We start from the raw sequence: 15,903 nt of genomic DNA, 5'->3' as shown, positions 1-15,903 counted from the left end.
TAATTAATTTTCAAACAGGCGCTGCTTGTTTTGGTATATTTTAAATTCATTTCACTGAAATGATAATCCTAAATTTCCAGTTTGTCTCCTGCCATCACTTCTTGCCCCTGGCAATACTTTGTAGGCTGCATATAATTTGGCCCTTAAGTGAGAAGTTGAATAAACTCTGGTGTTTCATTTACCATTACTTGTTTTCTGTGAGGGCTGAGTTGCCTAATAAAACCTGCCCATTCATCCATCTGTCCACTCATTCATCCATCTCTGTAATGCCAGTTATACTGGATTTTCAATCCAAATTTTATGTTTATTTGATTTTCTCATAATACATGTGAAATTTAGGTCAAAATGGAACAGATTTGGGTACTGTACAGTGCAGAGAAAAGCAGAAATGTATTTCTTCATCCCAGTAAGTTATTTAGTAGAAAGGGACAAGCATAATGTATATTTATTTTAAAGCATTTATGATTACTTTGGTACATTTTAGTTGAGCCTATTTTGAGATGTGGTTTTTTTTTCTTTTGATTACTATTTTCAGCCATGTTTACTTAACCTAGAGAATATCTGTAGTATTAACTGAGAATTTGCTTTTTTTTTTTTTGTTAGAGCCAACCTGTATGCTTTAACCCATAAGTTAATCTTGTTAATTTTTGATGGTATTTTTCTCATGGGTTGCCATCATCAAGCAAGAAGATAACATTCACAAGTTTTGTAACTTGTGTTCCAAACATCTGTGGCTGACATGAATTGTTATTTCCAGTTAATTTTTAGAGGGAATACATAAATTTCTAAAAATCTATGTATTCCCTTTTCAATGGGCAGAGAGAGGGAAAAATGAACTAGGAGAGTAAGAAAATTGCAAATCTTAGGGGTGCTGAAACTGGTTTGGGTTTTTTTAAATGGTCAGCAGCTCAATTGCTATGTCTATTGTTCCACCTCTTTAGTGGGATAATCATGTTCTTGCAGTGAAATGTTTTGGAAGAAAGGAGTTCAAAATAACAACAAAAACACCCCTAAACCAAAACACAACCCCCTAAAACAACAAAAAAGCTCCACCTTTCTTAATACCATTTATTCTATATTTTTCTATAACTATGCTGGCATACAGCAGGACAACAGAAAAATATTTTGAGCAAATGACAACAAATTTTAGTAGCACAACCTCAATGTACAATTACTGAAGTACATGTGTTGCCTACTTTCATAATAGATGGGGTGGTACATGGGGAAGTGCAGGAACAGCAGCAATGACATCTCTTGCAGCTTCTTTTCCTGTCTGAGCTAGGGTTTTTGGAGCAGTTTATGTCAAAATACGTGATGTACATAGTCTGTATAAAAAGATGTTCATGATGCAAATAAACCTCATAGCAGCAACTCTTGCACTGATTCCTTTCCAGCAATGGAGACCTGCTGCGAGGCCTGAAAATCAAGAAGCTCTAAGCCGAAGGGCAAAAGCACACTTTAAACATGGGTACAATAATTAATGGTTTAGACATTCTTTAATTGGCAGTAGAGGGATATGGGTGAGCTGGAAAAACCTTGTAAGCTCTGCAGCTGAACACAGGCATAAAAGGTACTCCACAGCTACAGACTGCCACAGTTAACACAGTGACGAGAAAATTGCTGGGCTGATGCATTGTGTAATTTGTGCCTGGCACCTGTGTTTTTTGCCATGAAAGGAGTTTCCCTGTTTGGTTGTTACATCTCTATAGGAGTCTTCTACTTTTGACAACAACTGTTATTGTGGATTTAATGATCTTGAAGAATCTGAAATTCAGTTATTGTTCACCTCACAGAGAGGTAAATAATAGCAGGATGAATAGCAGTCGAGCCACAGAGCCACAGGACTCTGTGGAGAGGTCAGTGTTTCACAAAGTCTTTGTCTCTCTGAAAAGGCCTCTGTTCCCTAAAGTTCTATTATTTAAAATCTCTAATTTATACTATTTTTATACTCTATTATAGAAATTATATCCACAAAAGTTGTATTTCTTTTTAACTTCCATAAGCATTTAATTTGGAGAGCATCTATTTTTTGAATTCTAGCTACAAGTTTGCTTCAACAGGCCTTTCTAAATCTTAAATTCTGCCCACTTAAAAGATGCCCAAGACACCAAAGCAGAATCCCTGCAACTTACACTGTAATTCAGTTGGGAATCTACAGCATCTGGGCTTTTTTACCTTCACAGAGCAGTAGGCCTGTTTTGAAAATTACACTATTTTCCTTAATTATTTGAATTGATTGCTCGAGCATTTCTTTGTTGGATATTTGGAATACCCAGAGGAAGGTGTATACACCAAGAATTTTTTAGAAGATAATAACCACATAGTTATTTTCTTTCAAACCAAATATTGGATCTGGTCCATATTTTCTTGGAAGATTTACATTTTTGCCAAAGAATGGCAAAGCTAGCAATGGTGGGTTGGTTGTAATCTAATGATAAAAATTATTTTTGTACACCACAAACCAGTAGTACTTAGAATTCACATATGATACTTAAATCCTGAATTTAGAGATATATTTTAAGCAGCTGTTTAACAATATTTTTGCTTCTATGACATCTGTGGTGTTGGCACCTGAAACCTCTGCTGGGATCCACTAGTGGATTATTTTTTTGTGCTGTAGGCAGTCTTAAATTTTGCTTCCACTGTGAATGAAGAATGCTGAATGATTTCATGCATTGTTATGCCACCTTGTGTGGCTGAGTACAGATTTTGGGTAAAAGAGCAGTAGTCATGTACAGGTAACTAAATGGAAAATATTGCAATTTATCTTTTCATTACTGTGACTAAAACTTCAGTTTTACTCTTATAAACTAAATTAATTAGATTAAAATAAATACTTTAGATTTTTCTCTGAACAGTTCTATAAGAATGTGTATGTGTTTGCCACCTGTGCATAAATCAATTAACTGCATGATTCAAAATCAAATAGTGACATCCTCTAGCATTGGTATTTTATTCATAAGTAGATCCCCTGCATTCCTATGGACTTGATGAGGTGATAATGAAAAACTGAATTAGAGTAATTTAGGTAGCTGAAATAGTTGCCCTCTTTCAGGTGGAAATTACTGATTTATCAGCAGAAACTCAGTAACTGCCTTTGAATCCTTGATTCTTGCAAAATAAAATAAAATTAGACTGGTGGTGATCACTGTCAGTGTTTCAAATTTTTCCAACAAAATAGGATAAAATTTTCTATTCTGGTTTTTTAACTTATGCTGACATTGCACAAAATCTTTACAATGACTTCAATTTTTTTTTAGTTTCACTTTAAACCACTTTTACTAAGTTCTTCTCCAGCAGTTTTTTTTAAAAATTCTTTACAAACCATGAGAAAAATGGTAGATAAAAATTAACAGGTGATATTAAAACACTAATTGAGTACCATTTTCTTGGTAAGCACTACTGACTTTCTCCCTAAAGATCTCTAAAGAAATGTGTCAAATTATTTTTGTACAATTGTATCACTTGCTGAGTCTAAATGATACCTTATAAAAAAGAAAACTATGTTCCCTTCCCAACTCCTAATGTAGGCTGCACATTCTAATTCAATGAATAAGATTTATTTACATATATAATTATATAACTATATTTAATTTTATAAATTAATTTGATTTTATAAATATTTATATCTGCTATAGTATATTTATATACGCTGCATTTATGCATGCAAATATACACTGTAACATGCATTATTTTTATGTATTTTGTGTGATAGGTTTTTATATAATGTGTGTATAATTTTTATATTTTAAATTATATAAAGAAAAGGTTATGTGAATTTAGTGCTACACTTTTCTTGGAAAATTCACTGTCTGTGAATATAAAAAGTCCCAAGGGAAATACAAATGCAGCTTATTGAAAAGGTTTTTGACAATATGGTTTCACCAGATTTTTCAGTCCCCCACTTTTTTAGAAGTTACACTTTTTGGATGAAGATTAGCTATACAGTCAAAACAAAAGGATCTTTGATATCCATATGGTGAAGAAGCTTGTTTATAAAAAGAGACAGAGGTTTAAGTCTGTATTCTCCCAGTCTGGAGCAATGCTAAAATCAACCCTGTGCTTTTGGTGCTGTTTTAGTTGTTTGGTTGGTTCTTTCCAGACTTTCTTTTCTCTGAAGTAGAAATGCTTAAATACTTAGCAGTGAGTACCCTGCCATCACCTCTGGGCTATAATTTGACTTTAAATTAAGCTGGAACACTCTCAGTGTAGGAAGGAATGTAATTACACCTGGTGACTCTCTGCCAACCCAGCACATTGGCTTGCAGTGGGAATACTGGTGGCAGGAGGTGTTTGTCTCTGTGCCAGGCCATGGGCCGGGATGGGCATGCACACCTGTGGGCCAGGGCACATCTCAGTGCCTGCCCTTGCAGTGCTGGGAAGGGACTCCCAGCAGAGGATCTTTCAGCACATGCTCTTATTAGATGTGTTCCCCATGTGAGCCCAGTCAGATCTGGCACGTGATGTTTTGGGTCACAGGAGATCCTACAGCACTTCCCCTGCAGATGTGTGAAGAAGAACATAAAAGGGGTGAGAAGGGCAAGGCAGCCTTTAATACAGGGCAAGTAGGCATCCTTCAGGCATTGTATTTGCACTTGAAATTGCTTAAGAGCTCTTCTGAGCAAAGAAAATTACAGGAGGTGGGACATGTGATGAGCTTAATTCTATGCAACTTGGCTGAAATTGAAATTCTGGTCAAAAACTAATAAAACAAGAAGTTGTCCTTTCTATTATTCTACATATTACATAACTTTTTTGTGCATTGTGTTTTTCATTTCCTTCTCCCATTCTTGCTTTTTTACTCTGTAATTTTTCATGTGTTCTTGATTTTATCAAGAGGTCCAAAAGAATTATAAAACTTCCTAAGGACAGAAACTAATTCTCCCTGCAGCATTACAATTTCATATGGGAAACAGTTGGAATTAAACACCTGCAAGCTATTGTCTCTATTTATTTGTATTCCGGAATTTGTTTAAAATATATTAGTTGTGCATTTATTAGGAGATTGCAAACTGGATATCAGTTCTGGTGACTGGAATATAGAATATCCATTAAGATATCTATAACACTAATGAATATAATTTATGTGAATGAGCATACACATGCATACCTAGTAATATGATAAAATTACTGGAACTTTTTTGTCTAGTGGCAGTTTATGTGTAAGGACTTATTTCAGCATGTGTCAAAAGCTGTCATGAAGTGATGCTTTCAATATAAAATACTGAACCTTAGTGTTGTTTTAAATATCCTCACTTTCCAACATTATGCAACGTTGTTATAGAAGGAAATGGGTGAGGAGGTGGTGGTACTCACTTGATGGATATGGAAGCAGAAATAGCCAGGCAAATATTGCCAAAGATATTTTACTTTTAAAATACAGTTTTTAGGATGATGGAACGAAGATCTTCAATCTGATGTTTTCTCATTTTGTATTAAACCATGAGGTGAAGTTGTTTTTACCAGCCACTGAATGTTCAGCTTAATATGTACCAGTGTTCTACCAGAAGTATGAAGTTTTCATATAGCTTTATAGAAAGAACTTCACAAATAAATGTTACGGCTAATACATTTAGACAATTCAGACTTTTCTGTTTTGAGAAACCTAGTACATTTACAACTAAGTGAACAGAGAATGCTTTTTCACAATAGTTTCAAACAAGATTTGAAGTCAGACAAAGATTGGCCCAACTATCAGGTCCAAACTTTTTCTAGTGTTAGTGTACCATATTAACCCTTGAATCAGTAATTTTGTTTGAAATTTTTCAGATAATACTGAGAATAATTAATAATAATGTTGGATTTTGTCTGTCTAAAATGAATACATAAGCAGAAGTGACTTTTATTTAAAGTGATCATTTGCTATTTTCTATTAAACAAAATGTCTTAAGCCCTAACATGTTTACATAATGCACGATTATATTGATCATAATTAGGTATCTTCATTTACTCTTTTTAGGTTAAATTTTTTCCGAGATGTTGCTGAGTTCAGAGTACTAGCATGTGGTGGAGATGGAACAGTGGGCTGGATTTTGGATTGCATAGGTAATCTATAGCCTTCACACAGTTTTGTTTGCCTCATGGATTTCATTTTAATGGTCTTCCTTATGTACCAATGCATGGATTCAGCTATTTCAAACAACAGCTTGTTCATTTAAATTTTTTGAATGTGTTAGTTTGGGACATGATTATTTTATTATTTTTAAGGGTACTCAAATAACGAAAGTTATTTAAAATCTCTAGACAAGTTCAGCGTTTCTGGATTTCCTGAAAGCAAGAAATCTGAATTAATCTATTTCAGTTTCAGTTTAAAGACTATTCCCCAACTGAATCAAACCTAATTTGCTAATTTTAAGAAAATGTAATTTAGGTCACTTGCTTTTTTTGGTTACCAAATTTTTGTTTTTACTGTATTATCCCAAAATGAAGATAATGTATTAAGAGGTAATTCAGTTTTGGAGTTCTTTCAGTCAGTTGTCTGCAAAGTCCTCTTTAAAAATCATAAGGAAGGCCCACAAGTCTAGTTATTACAGAATTAATATACTTAATCTTCTCAAAGATTATGTCTTTGAGAATGTCTTCCACATCACATGATCATTTATTTGGTGTTAGGCTGCAGAGAAAAATAGTGGGCATGTGTTACACTGGAAATTAGGAAGTGGATCAAGAGAGGTCAAAAGACTCAAGTTAAGTTTTAACTAAAGTGTTTAAAAGTGTGTGTTTTGTGGGGGACCAGCAAAGTTCATTGAAAAGTAAACTTGATGTCATGAAGGAATGATAGCAGAGGAATATTTCTAATCTTGGTTGGAAAAAAGTCTTTTGCAAATGCAAGCTACTGCAAGTAGCTCTCAAATAGCTTTCAGAGTCATAAATTAATGTACAGAAACATCAAGTGCATTGCCTAAACTTGGATGCAACAAAGTTTTGCAGCTGTTTATTGTGTCATCACCTTTTTCATGAGGTATAAAATGCAGTTATTTTCTCTTCCAGTAACATACTATGTTCTGCACCATTTTTGTGGTATAGAACTAAGAAATTACTTCGGAAATCCAGGAACCATCTTTTTTCATAGGTGCAGAAAATATATTTTCAATGCTGCCTTTTAGGGGGCAAAAGCACTTTAGCATATAAAGTGTAAGGCTACACCTGTTTCTCAACACTTTCTAATCTTCCCTGATCTCCTCATATACAAAGAGCTTTAGCTGAGAACACAGCAAGAAAAAAAGAAAGTTAAAAAAAGAAAAGAAAGAAAAAATAAATAAAAGGAAAAAATAATTCTCATCAATTTGAAACTTTAAAAATTTTTCTTTAATCACTCTATTAAATATTACATTCTCTGAAAGATTTCCATTAAACTGGTTATGTGAATGGCAAATCTTTCTAAAATATTGATAAATATTGATTTCCCTGCTACATCCATTGTATAGATAAGCTCCTGCTGACTATTGCTGATAATTGTGTATAATTCTATAAACAAAATAATTGATTAATTAAATATAACTTTTAAAATAGACATGCTATTCATTCACAATAAATGGGAAATTTGACAAATTATATATTTGAAATATATGTTCCAGCTTTCAGAGAGGCTATGTTTCTTGACAAGGGGTTTCTCATCGGATTTTGAAAAGATCCTTGGGCTTACAATGCTACAAAAAGATCAGTAAAGACTGAAAAGATGCTATAAATTCATTAATTTCAAAGCATTGTTTAATAAACAGAAAATTGCTACCTAAAGACTTGATCACACAGGTCAGTGCTCTCTTTGGAGGTTTAATTCCTGATGGGCAAACCCATCTAAAGTCTTGTGTTAGTTCCAATGACTTCTTGGTAGTGGTGCTCAGGTATAGACCCAAATCCAGGTGAATACACAGTTTCACACAAATTTGGTCACCCAGGTGACAAAGTAGAAGGTTCACCTCATTATTCGTGCCCTTAACTATCACTCTTCTGTATTCACAGCTGGGAATGGCAGAGCTGAGAACTAGAACAAGAACAACCATATTCAGTCTTGGAAAGATCTTGAGTATCATTGTTCATGAATGTTTGACATATCTATGATTTACAAAGTCCTAATGATAACAAAGGAGTCAATTAGGATTACAAAATCTTTATGATAATAAATGAGTAAATTGGGATTAAGAGTTGAATATCCAGTGGAGAAGGGACTACAAAATGGACTGACTTGGTGAAATCGCCATTGTGGAGCAGGCAGCATAATTTCATATATAAAGCAAGTCTTTCACTGAAACGAAACCTAACACAGTTATATAATACCATGCAGTTAGATAATTTTTGTTCCTTAGTTGTGTTTTTTTCCTTCTTTATTCACAGAGAAAGCCAACTTGATTAAGCATCCTCCTGTTGCTATCCTGCCTCTTGGGACTGGCAATGATTTAGCAAGGTGTCTGAGATGGGGAGGAGGTAAACACAAATCAAAATGCAATTTGTTATTGAGTTAAAATTTTAAAAAAATTATATCAACATTTACATTTGGATTTGTTTTCATAAAGAGCCATTATCACTTCCTCTATTTTTGGAATTATCTGTTTGTAATTGTTGTATACATATGTAAGATATTAAAGGTTGCAATCACACTTCATACCTTGTTTGTAGCTTCTGCTGACACGAAAAACGTTCCAAGGTGTAATGAGAATAGTATATAGCTGCTTGGTTGGCTTTTTACCGTCTGTATTCAAGTTATTGCTTTGATCAGTACCTTATAAAGGGAGCAGTCTTAAACGGGTTTAATTGGGACTGTTCTGAAAGGGTTACTGAAAATACCTAATAATGGGTTAGGAGTAGTTTAATCTTTTTTAATCTTTAAAAAATTAAATGAAAAGCATCTCTTAGCCTCGGACTAGTTCCTTTGATCCACTCCCTTTCTGTTTTCCTACAGAGGATTCCAGACAATGTGCTGTGGTACTATTTATCAGAAAATGAGAAGGCAAAGAATGCTGAAAGAAGAATATTTAGAAATCTAACCTTTAATACCCTTTGCATCCTTTCCTGGATGTATGGAGACTTACTCTCAGCTCCTCCAAAAACCTCCATTCAGAGTCCATATTACAGGATAACTTGAAAGAGACACAAGGAAGAAAATCTTAGAAAAGATTCAGTCTGTGGTGAAAACACCTCACTTTATGGGCTCATAGCCAGGTCTATTTCAGGTCTTGGTTGTTTCAGTTGAGATGTTTTGCATTTGGAACTTGGTTGTTTTATTTGGAGCTTCTCAGCCTTTGCAGATATCTTACGTCTTCTGTCTCATCAGTTCCCTTTCCAAATGTCTGCCTTGTTGCCAGATAGTCTTTAGCAAATTCTCAGTAATTTTCATGCTATAGCACTTTGTTAACCATAATGTTCTGTCAAATCATTTGAAAACCTCCTTTATTTTATCTGTCACAACTGTTGATTGTTTGCATTCTCATAGTGTTAAGGGAAAAATGGAGAACAAATGAGACAAAACCTATTCAAATCAGCCTTGCTTAATTACTGAATTGTTCATAGATCCATAGAATAATTGAAAGAGTTATAGGAAGTCACTAGTGCAGTCTGCTGTTTAAGTAGGGTCAACCATGAGAACATTTAATTACATTAGTTGGGACCTGTCCCTACCTTCACTTTTATTTTTGTTCTGTAACTTAAGTGATTCTATTTGGACTAAAGTAGGAAAAACAATAGGGAAATATTCTGTGATTCATCATTCTTTGCCAAGTTGCTTTCTGGTGAACAATACCATAGTACAGATTTTCTGGAATTTCTATAAATGGGAGAGGAGACAGGGATTCCAGAAACTAAACTGCTGATGAATGATCTCAAAGATGCAGAGAAACGGAATTGTGCATGCTGCTGTCATGTGGTGGTTAGCAGTAACTAGCAAAAGTGTGCTAGGCAGCCATAAACAAATACATCAGCAATGGGTTTTGAGCAAGAAGGCTTTGAGTGGCTTGCCCTGCTAAAGCTGTTAATAACACCAGCAGTACATACTGCTTGAATAGGAAATCTTGTTTTTTCTGCTTTGAATCCCCAGATCTTAGCTATCTATGCCTAAGTTGTTTGTTTTGAATAATATTCAGACTTGATAGTGTCACTTAGTAAAACTCACACAGTTTTTCTTCATGCACACATGTGTGTGTTGTATATACTCATGAGGGCATAAACCAATTTTCTACTCATTTCAGTGAATCACATGTGAATGCTTACTTGCAACTAAGAGTAAGTTCTCTCTACAAAGCAGGATGGGGCTCATGAAGAAGTTGTTGAGATAATCAAAAATGTTACTTTTGCTTATAAAGCTATCAGATATGGATTTGAAATTCTGGATTTGTTATGCTAAACGGGATTGAAACAATCAACGAAAATTAATAGATAGCTTTTAACCTTTCAGTGTCTTGCCAGGCAAAAAAGCAATATGTCTCTTTTCCAAAAATTTTGAAATCAAAGGAATTTCAATATTAAGATTAATTTCTCATCAAGAACATTTTGCAAGTACAACCTTAGCTTTATGGATCATTTGGAAAGTTCAAGAGATTCGCAAATTTTGAAGATCTAATTGTTTTCTTCGTCACAAATTTGATGTCCACTGAAATCTGTAGAATTACTCTAAATTTACATGCTTAATTAGCTTTGTATTTGTGCTTCTTTTAATGACAAGTGCTGGAAAATTGTCAATACTTTATGCACAATCCTGCTTTTAAGGTCTTGTATGAATTGCTTTCATTTTTCCAGTCACAGAATTATAGACGATTGTGGGTTGGAAGGGATCTTTAAAGGTTAGTTAACTAGTCCAACCCTCCCAGCAGTGAGCAGGGGCATCTTCAATTAGATCAGTTTGCGCAGAATCCTGTTCAATCATCTAGAAAGAGAAAAAAAAGTAATGAAAGTTTATTATGCTTGATTAAATAACTGTTTTTATGTTTTGCTAGGGTATGAAGGTGAGAATTTGATGAAGATCTTAAAAGACATTGAGAACAGCTCAGAGATTTTACTGGACAGGTGGAAATTCGAAGTAATACCCAATGATAAAGATGAGAAGGGAGACCCAGTGCCTTACAACATCATCAATAACTACTTTTCTATTGGTGTGGTAAGACTTATGCTTATCCTTAAATGATTTTCTTTTTCTGTTTTGAATAAATATTTGCATCACATGCCTTCAAATGAAGAACTGTTGGCTAGAGATCATTTATAATGTTGTTTTGCTAGTGAAATGAATACATAGATGACTGACAGCAATTTGCATAAATTTACTTCCTCACATTCAAACCTGAATTATTTTTCAGGACCTTCTACCTTCCCATTTATAAAGAAGATATTTGTGTTGTTCGTAATGGTTTATGAGCAGCTATAATACTAAATTTATATTGTCAGTTTGAAGGTCCTATAAAAATATAAAGGAAAAACAAATCACTTAATAAGAACTCTTAAGTAATATTTTCCATTAGCATTTACATAGTCAAAACTGCTTAAAGGAACTGTTGCATTCTTTATTTCTTCAGGGCGGTTTTAAATAATAAAACAATAATACAAAAAAGAAAGCCTTTTCTTGGTATCTTCTTGGTTCTGCCTTGTAGGGAAGTGAAGTTCACTTCAAATTCACTGTTTGAATGAATTAGGAGGAAAAGGATTTTAAGCAGCTCTTCATGTCTGAGGAACTGCATCTCTGGTTTGTGTTTCTCTGTAGTTTTCTATGTAGTATCGATGCTTCTTAATATTAGCAGAATTTCTTTATTCGTTTTTGATTTGTGATTTGTTGTTAATTTCTGATACTATTCTGAAGAGTCATTACTTTATATCTCATTTGGGTTTATCCTGGGTGATTCTTCCTGCCTACATGCAGAAACCTACACTTGATTGAATTACACTCTCTTAATTTTTACTGTTTTTCCAAGGCACTTTGAAAACTAATGGTGACCTACAGCATATTGCACATTGCCTTATAGATTCTTGCCAAATAATAAGAACAGTCTCTAATCCAACATGAATGGAACTTACTGTATGAACTTTGTAATGGTATGGCAGAAATTGTGGTTAATAACAAACAATCTAAATGTATGTATAGAAAGGACGGGAAAGTAAAACTGAATAAAATTGTGCTTGACATGGAACTCTTGATGTTTTAGAACCATAATTCAGGTTGGAAGGGATTGCAGGAAGTTATTAGTTCTAAACAGGGTCAGCTGTAGAGCAGATCATATTGCTTGGGGCGTTATCCATTTAGATTTTAAAAGCCCCCAAGGATGGCACAACCTCTTTGGGCAACTTGTTGTGGTGCTTGACTGTTCTTATGATGAAAATGGTTTGGTTTTTTTTGGTTTTTTTCCCTACATCCTGTCTGAATCCTCATTTCGACATAAATTATCTGTCTCACATTCTCCTGTCATATGTGCCACTGTGAAGAGTCTGTGAAGGCTTTGTCCTCTTGATACCTCCTGATAGGTACTTGCAGTCTGCTATTAGACCTCTCTGGAGCTGCCCTCTTACCTTTTAATCACCTTATCTAGTCAGTCTTTTTTTTAAAATCTCTCCAGCAATCAAGACCATAATATCCCAAGCTAGATACAAGAATGCTGGGGTAGCTAGTGTTCAAAACTTTGTTGAAGTTGAGCATAACATCCCTTGCTCTCTCCTCATCTCCAAATCTGGTTGTTTTATCATAGGTACCAGTCCAAAAGCAATTTACCCCTTGGAAGGAAAATGATACACTAACTTGATAGGAATGCTGGAGACAGTAGCATGTGTATGTGAAAGGTTTGATTAGTATGTTCAAGCCAAACAAGCCCTTTTTTTCCTGTGGCAATCTCAAAGTTCTGATATGTACATAAGTACTGTACTATGTCTAAGTACAGAGAAAAAGGTAAGAAACAGAGATTTATGTGTAACGAGCTGTGAATGAATGTGGGTAATGTTCAACCTGATGGAAACACAAAGCACGGAAGGACCATAAAAAGCGGACGCCAAGCCATGTGTCAGTTTCAAAGCAGGAGCTAGAAAACATCTAAGAGCAATGTAGAATAAGATAAAGATTTTTCAATTGCTCACATCCATCATTCTGTCAGGATGGCAAGATACCAGAAGAGAAGTTCCATCTGCTTCCTAATAATACTAGAGTCACTGATATGAGCTAAATATCCAAGAAAAACGTCCATTATAGTCAAATCATATTTATTTTAAAAAAACAAAGATACCATCACCCCAAGGAAAACCAAACCATAAAAATCTGGTCAAGAATATAGTAGAGTAATCTGAAAATGAAAGCTTGCCTTGGAAAGTCACAGTTTTGGGGAGCTGGAAAAACATAGCTGGTAGTATTAGAGGACAAATGAGGAGGCATGACAGAGATGAGAAACATCAGGCCAACTGTGCAACAGTGGAAAGTTCACTTACTAATGTACTTTAGAGAAAATAAAAGTTATTTCCCCTGTAATCTACCCAACCAGTTTTAATAGTCATACATTCATGCACTAGGTTGATATCCCAGTGATCATCAAAGACAGAGTTCAGTAATGTCAGTATTGTTTTGTTATCACATACTGTATTCTTGGGCTTGCAATGCATTTCTGCAGTTGCTGCAGTACTGGAATTTCAGTCTTGTCACTTCATTTTGCCAACTTGCTGTTGCTATAATCAGAGGGAGTGTGTGTGTGTGTGTGTGTAGACAGAGTATTTCATTGGACATATTATTTGTCACAGTTAACCTTTTCCTGTGGATAAAACAGTTTAACTTTCGCTGCTTTCTTCAAGCATGCAGCTGCATACCATTAATGGTGGCTCAACATATATATGTGGACAGGTGCTTCAGATCAAGCCTGTGTTTGTAACACACCTGGTTTATTTTATCTGAGCTATTTTTTTGTATCTGTATGTCAACCCTGTAAAAAAAAAAAACAAAAGCAAAAAACCAAAAAGCCGACACTTCCCTAATCTAATCCTGTCTTAGAACAGGGAAGTATTTTCACAAAATCAGTAGTAATTCTTCAGTTCAATGCTTGAAATTACCCCCTCCAAAAAAGCCTCAAAACAACACCCAAGCAAACAAAATAATCCTCAAACTGAATCCCCATATACTCATAACTCTATGCATTACTCAAAGAACAAGAGGAAAAAAGTGGATAATGAGACCCTAAAAAGTAAACCCTCTCTTTGCAAACGATTTTTCTGAAGTCGGCTCTCCGGTTGTGCCTAGATTGAGCCATTTTCTTCAGTGATGCAGTCATAGTAAAGCATAAGTGCACATTGTTAATTATGAAATGGATGGGCCTATATTCTTTTCACAATAAATATACTCAATTGAATTACACACAAAACAAAATAAACATGGAAGATGGTGAAATAATCATGTGCTGATTGAGACCTGGGCAGCAGCCATGGAAGATGAGTGGCCAACAGACAATGAGGCAAACTCTCACATAAAACCAGAACAGGAAAGCAACTTGAGAACATTGTTACCTTGAGAAGGACTTCCATGTGCGCTGTTAGGAAACTCCATAATGGCATGGCCTGGAACTTTACATAGTGCTAAGGTGTGAAGAAAGAGTTCTTTTAAACTTAGGGATAAGTAGCTTAGTTGTCAAGCAATATTGTATTGTTGATACTAGTCACTGAAAAGGGAGTGACTGTCAAGGCTGTTTATCTTTTATTGGGAAGTTTGTGAAGAATGTCAAATATGTAGGGAAGCTATATTGCTTATTTTTAGTGCTTCTCAAATGATTGTCTCAAAGTGAGACAAAATAGATGTTTTGATAATGGAAGAAATGCATCATTAAATGTTCCATTTTGATTAAACATTAGAAATCTTGGCTTCCACTAAATGCTTTGTTGAAAGGAGCACGTGGAAGGGGGAAGAAGACGTCTTACATACTTAGGGGTAGGAATGTGTGTGAGAGGGCACAATATCTCTCCTTTCTATGCTTTCTCTTCCAGATGGGTATTCAAGAGACATGAAATCATGCAAAATCTATGGTGAAATTGTTTTAAAAAGCATCTCATTGCTTTTTGATATCTCACAATTAATAATTCTTATTCTTAAAGATGGATGAGCTTTTCAGAGACTTCTCCTTGATTGAAGCAAATAGCTGTAGGCCAAACTAAAAGCATAATCGTAGTCACCTGAGAACCAGCATTGCTGGACCCTGATTTTTTACCTTTTTATGTAAACTACTTGAAAATATTAAATAAAAAACAATTATTTGATTCAGACAATGGCTTATCTCAAAAAAGGTAACAATTTTTAAACTAAACAACTCATCTATTTCCCATTGACTTTCCTGTTAGTTACTAATAGCTCTTTTTATTGTTTTCCATTTTGTGGGTAATAATGCTGAAAGAAATTATGAATAGATGTTAGGATGTGAGTCCTAAAGTAGGTTTTCCAAAAGCAAGCATAATTTTGAATTTACTGTTCTGCCACTGAATTAGCTGAGAGTTTAGACTTTATGGAGCCATAATTAGGTCAGCATGAATCAGTACTGAAGATCTTTAACCATAAACGTTTTCCTTCTGTTTTCTTTCTTCTTTTTACCTTTTAAATAAATCATAAATTTATCTGATGTTAATAGGAGATAAAATGTTACCAATGCTGTTGAACTATCACTTGAATTTTTGTAATTGCATAGACTATTGCAGAGCATATGCAGCTAAGCCTGTTGCGGTTCTGTAGGTAGACTGTTGGAGCATCATCAACTGAACTTCCAAACATCTGCATTGTCTTTTAGTACAAGTTTGTATATAAAGAAATATTACTGAGCTAGACTTCAAGGAAAATTATACTAGATAAAGTGTGGCACAGTGCAGCCTTTCCTATGTCAAAGCAGTGAATACCATTCTAAAATGAAAACAGTTGTCACTGGTGTTTGGGTAGTATTCAAGGTGTAAGAATAAACCAAATGATATGGTACTTATTGG

At 34.6% G+C, this 15,903-nt stretch overlaps 1 protein-coding gene across 6 annotated transcripts in view; it reads left to right on the top strand.

The window, feature by feature from the left end:
- DGKB (diacylglycerol kinase beta) overlaps positions 1–15,903 on the top strand; it is a 378,520-nt gene that overhangs the window by 176,620 nt on the left and 185,997 nt on the right. For all 6 annotated transcript variants that reach the window (XM_077175541.1, XM_054639423.2, XM_077175548.1 and 3 more), the window contains 3 exons: positions 5,960–6,045; positions 8,335–8,424; positions 10,926–11,086. In XM_077175541.1, the coding sequence (XP_077031656.1) occupies positions 5,960–6,045; positions 8,335–8,424; positions 10,926–11,086 (337 nt within the window). The remainder of the gene's footprint in view (positions 1–5,959; positions 6,046–8,334; positions 8,425–10,925; positions 11,087–15,903) is intronic.

Source organism: Agelaius phoeniceus, chromosome 1 (assembly GCF_051311805.1).
Source record: "Agelaius phoeniceus isolate bAgePho1 chromosome 1, bAgePho1.hap1, whole genome shotgun sequence".
Classification (NCBI taxonomy): Eukaryota; Metazoa; Chordata; class Aves; order Passeriformes; family Icteridae; genus Agelaius; species Agelaius phoeniceus.
The sequence above is the reverse complement of the archived record's forward strand: the minus strand, read 5'-3'. Positions and strand labels throughout refer to the sequence as shown.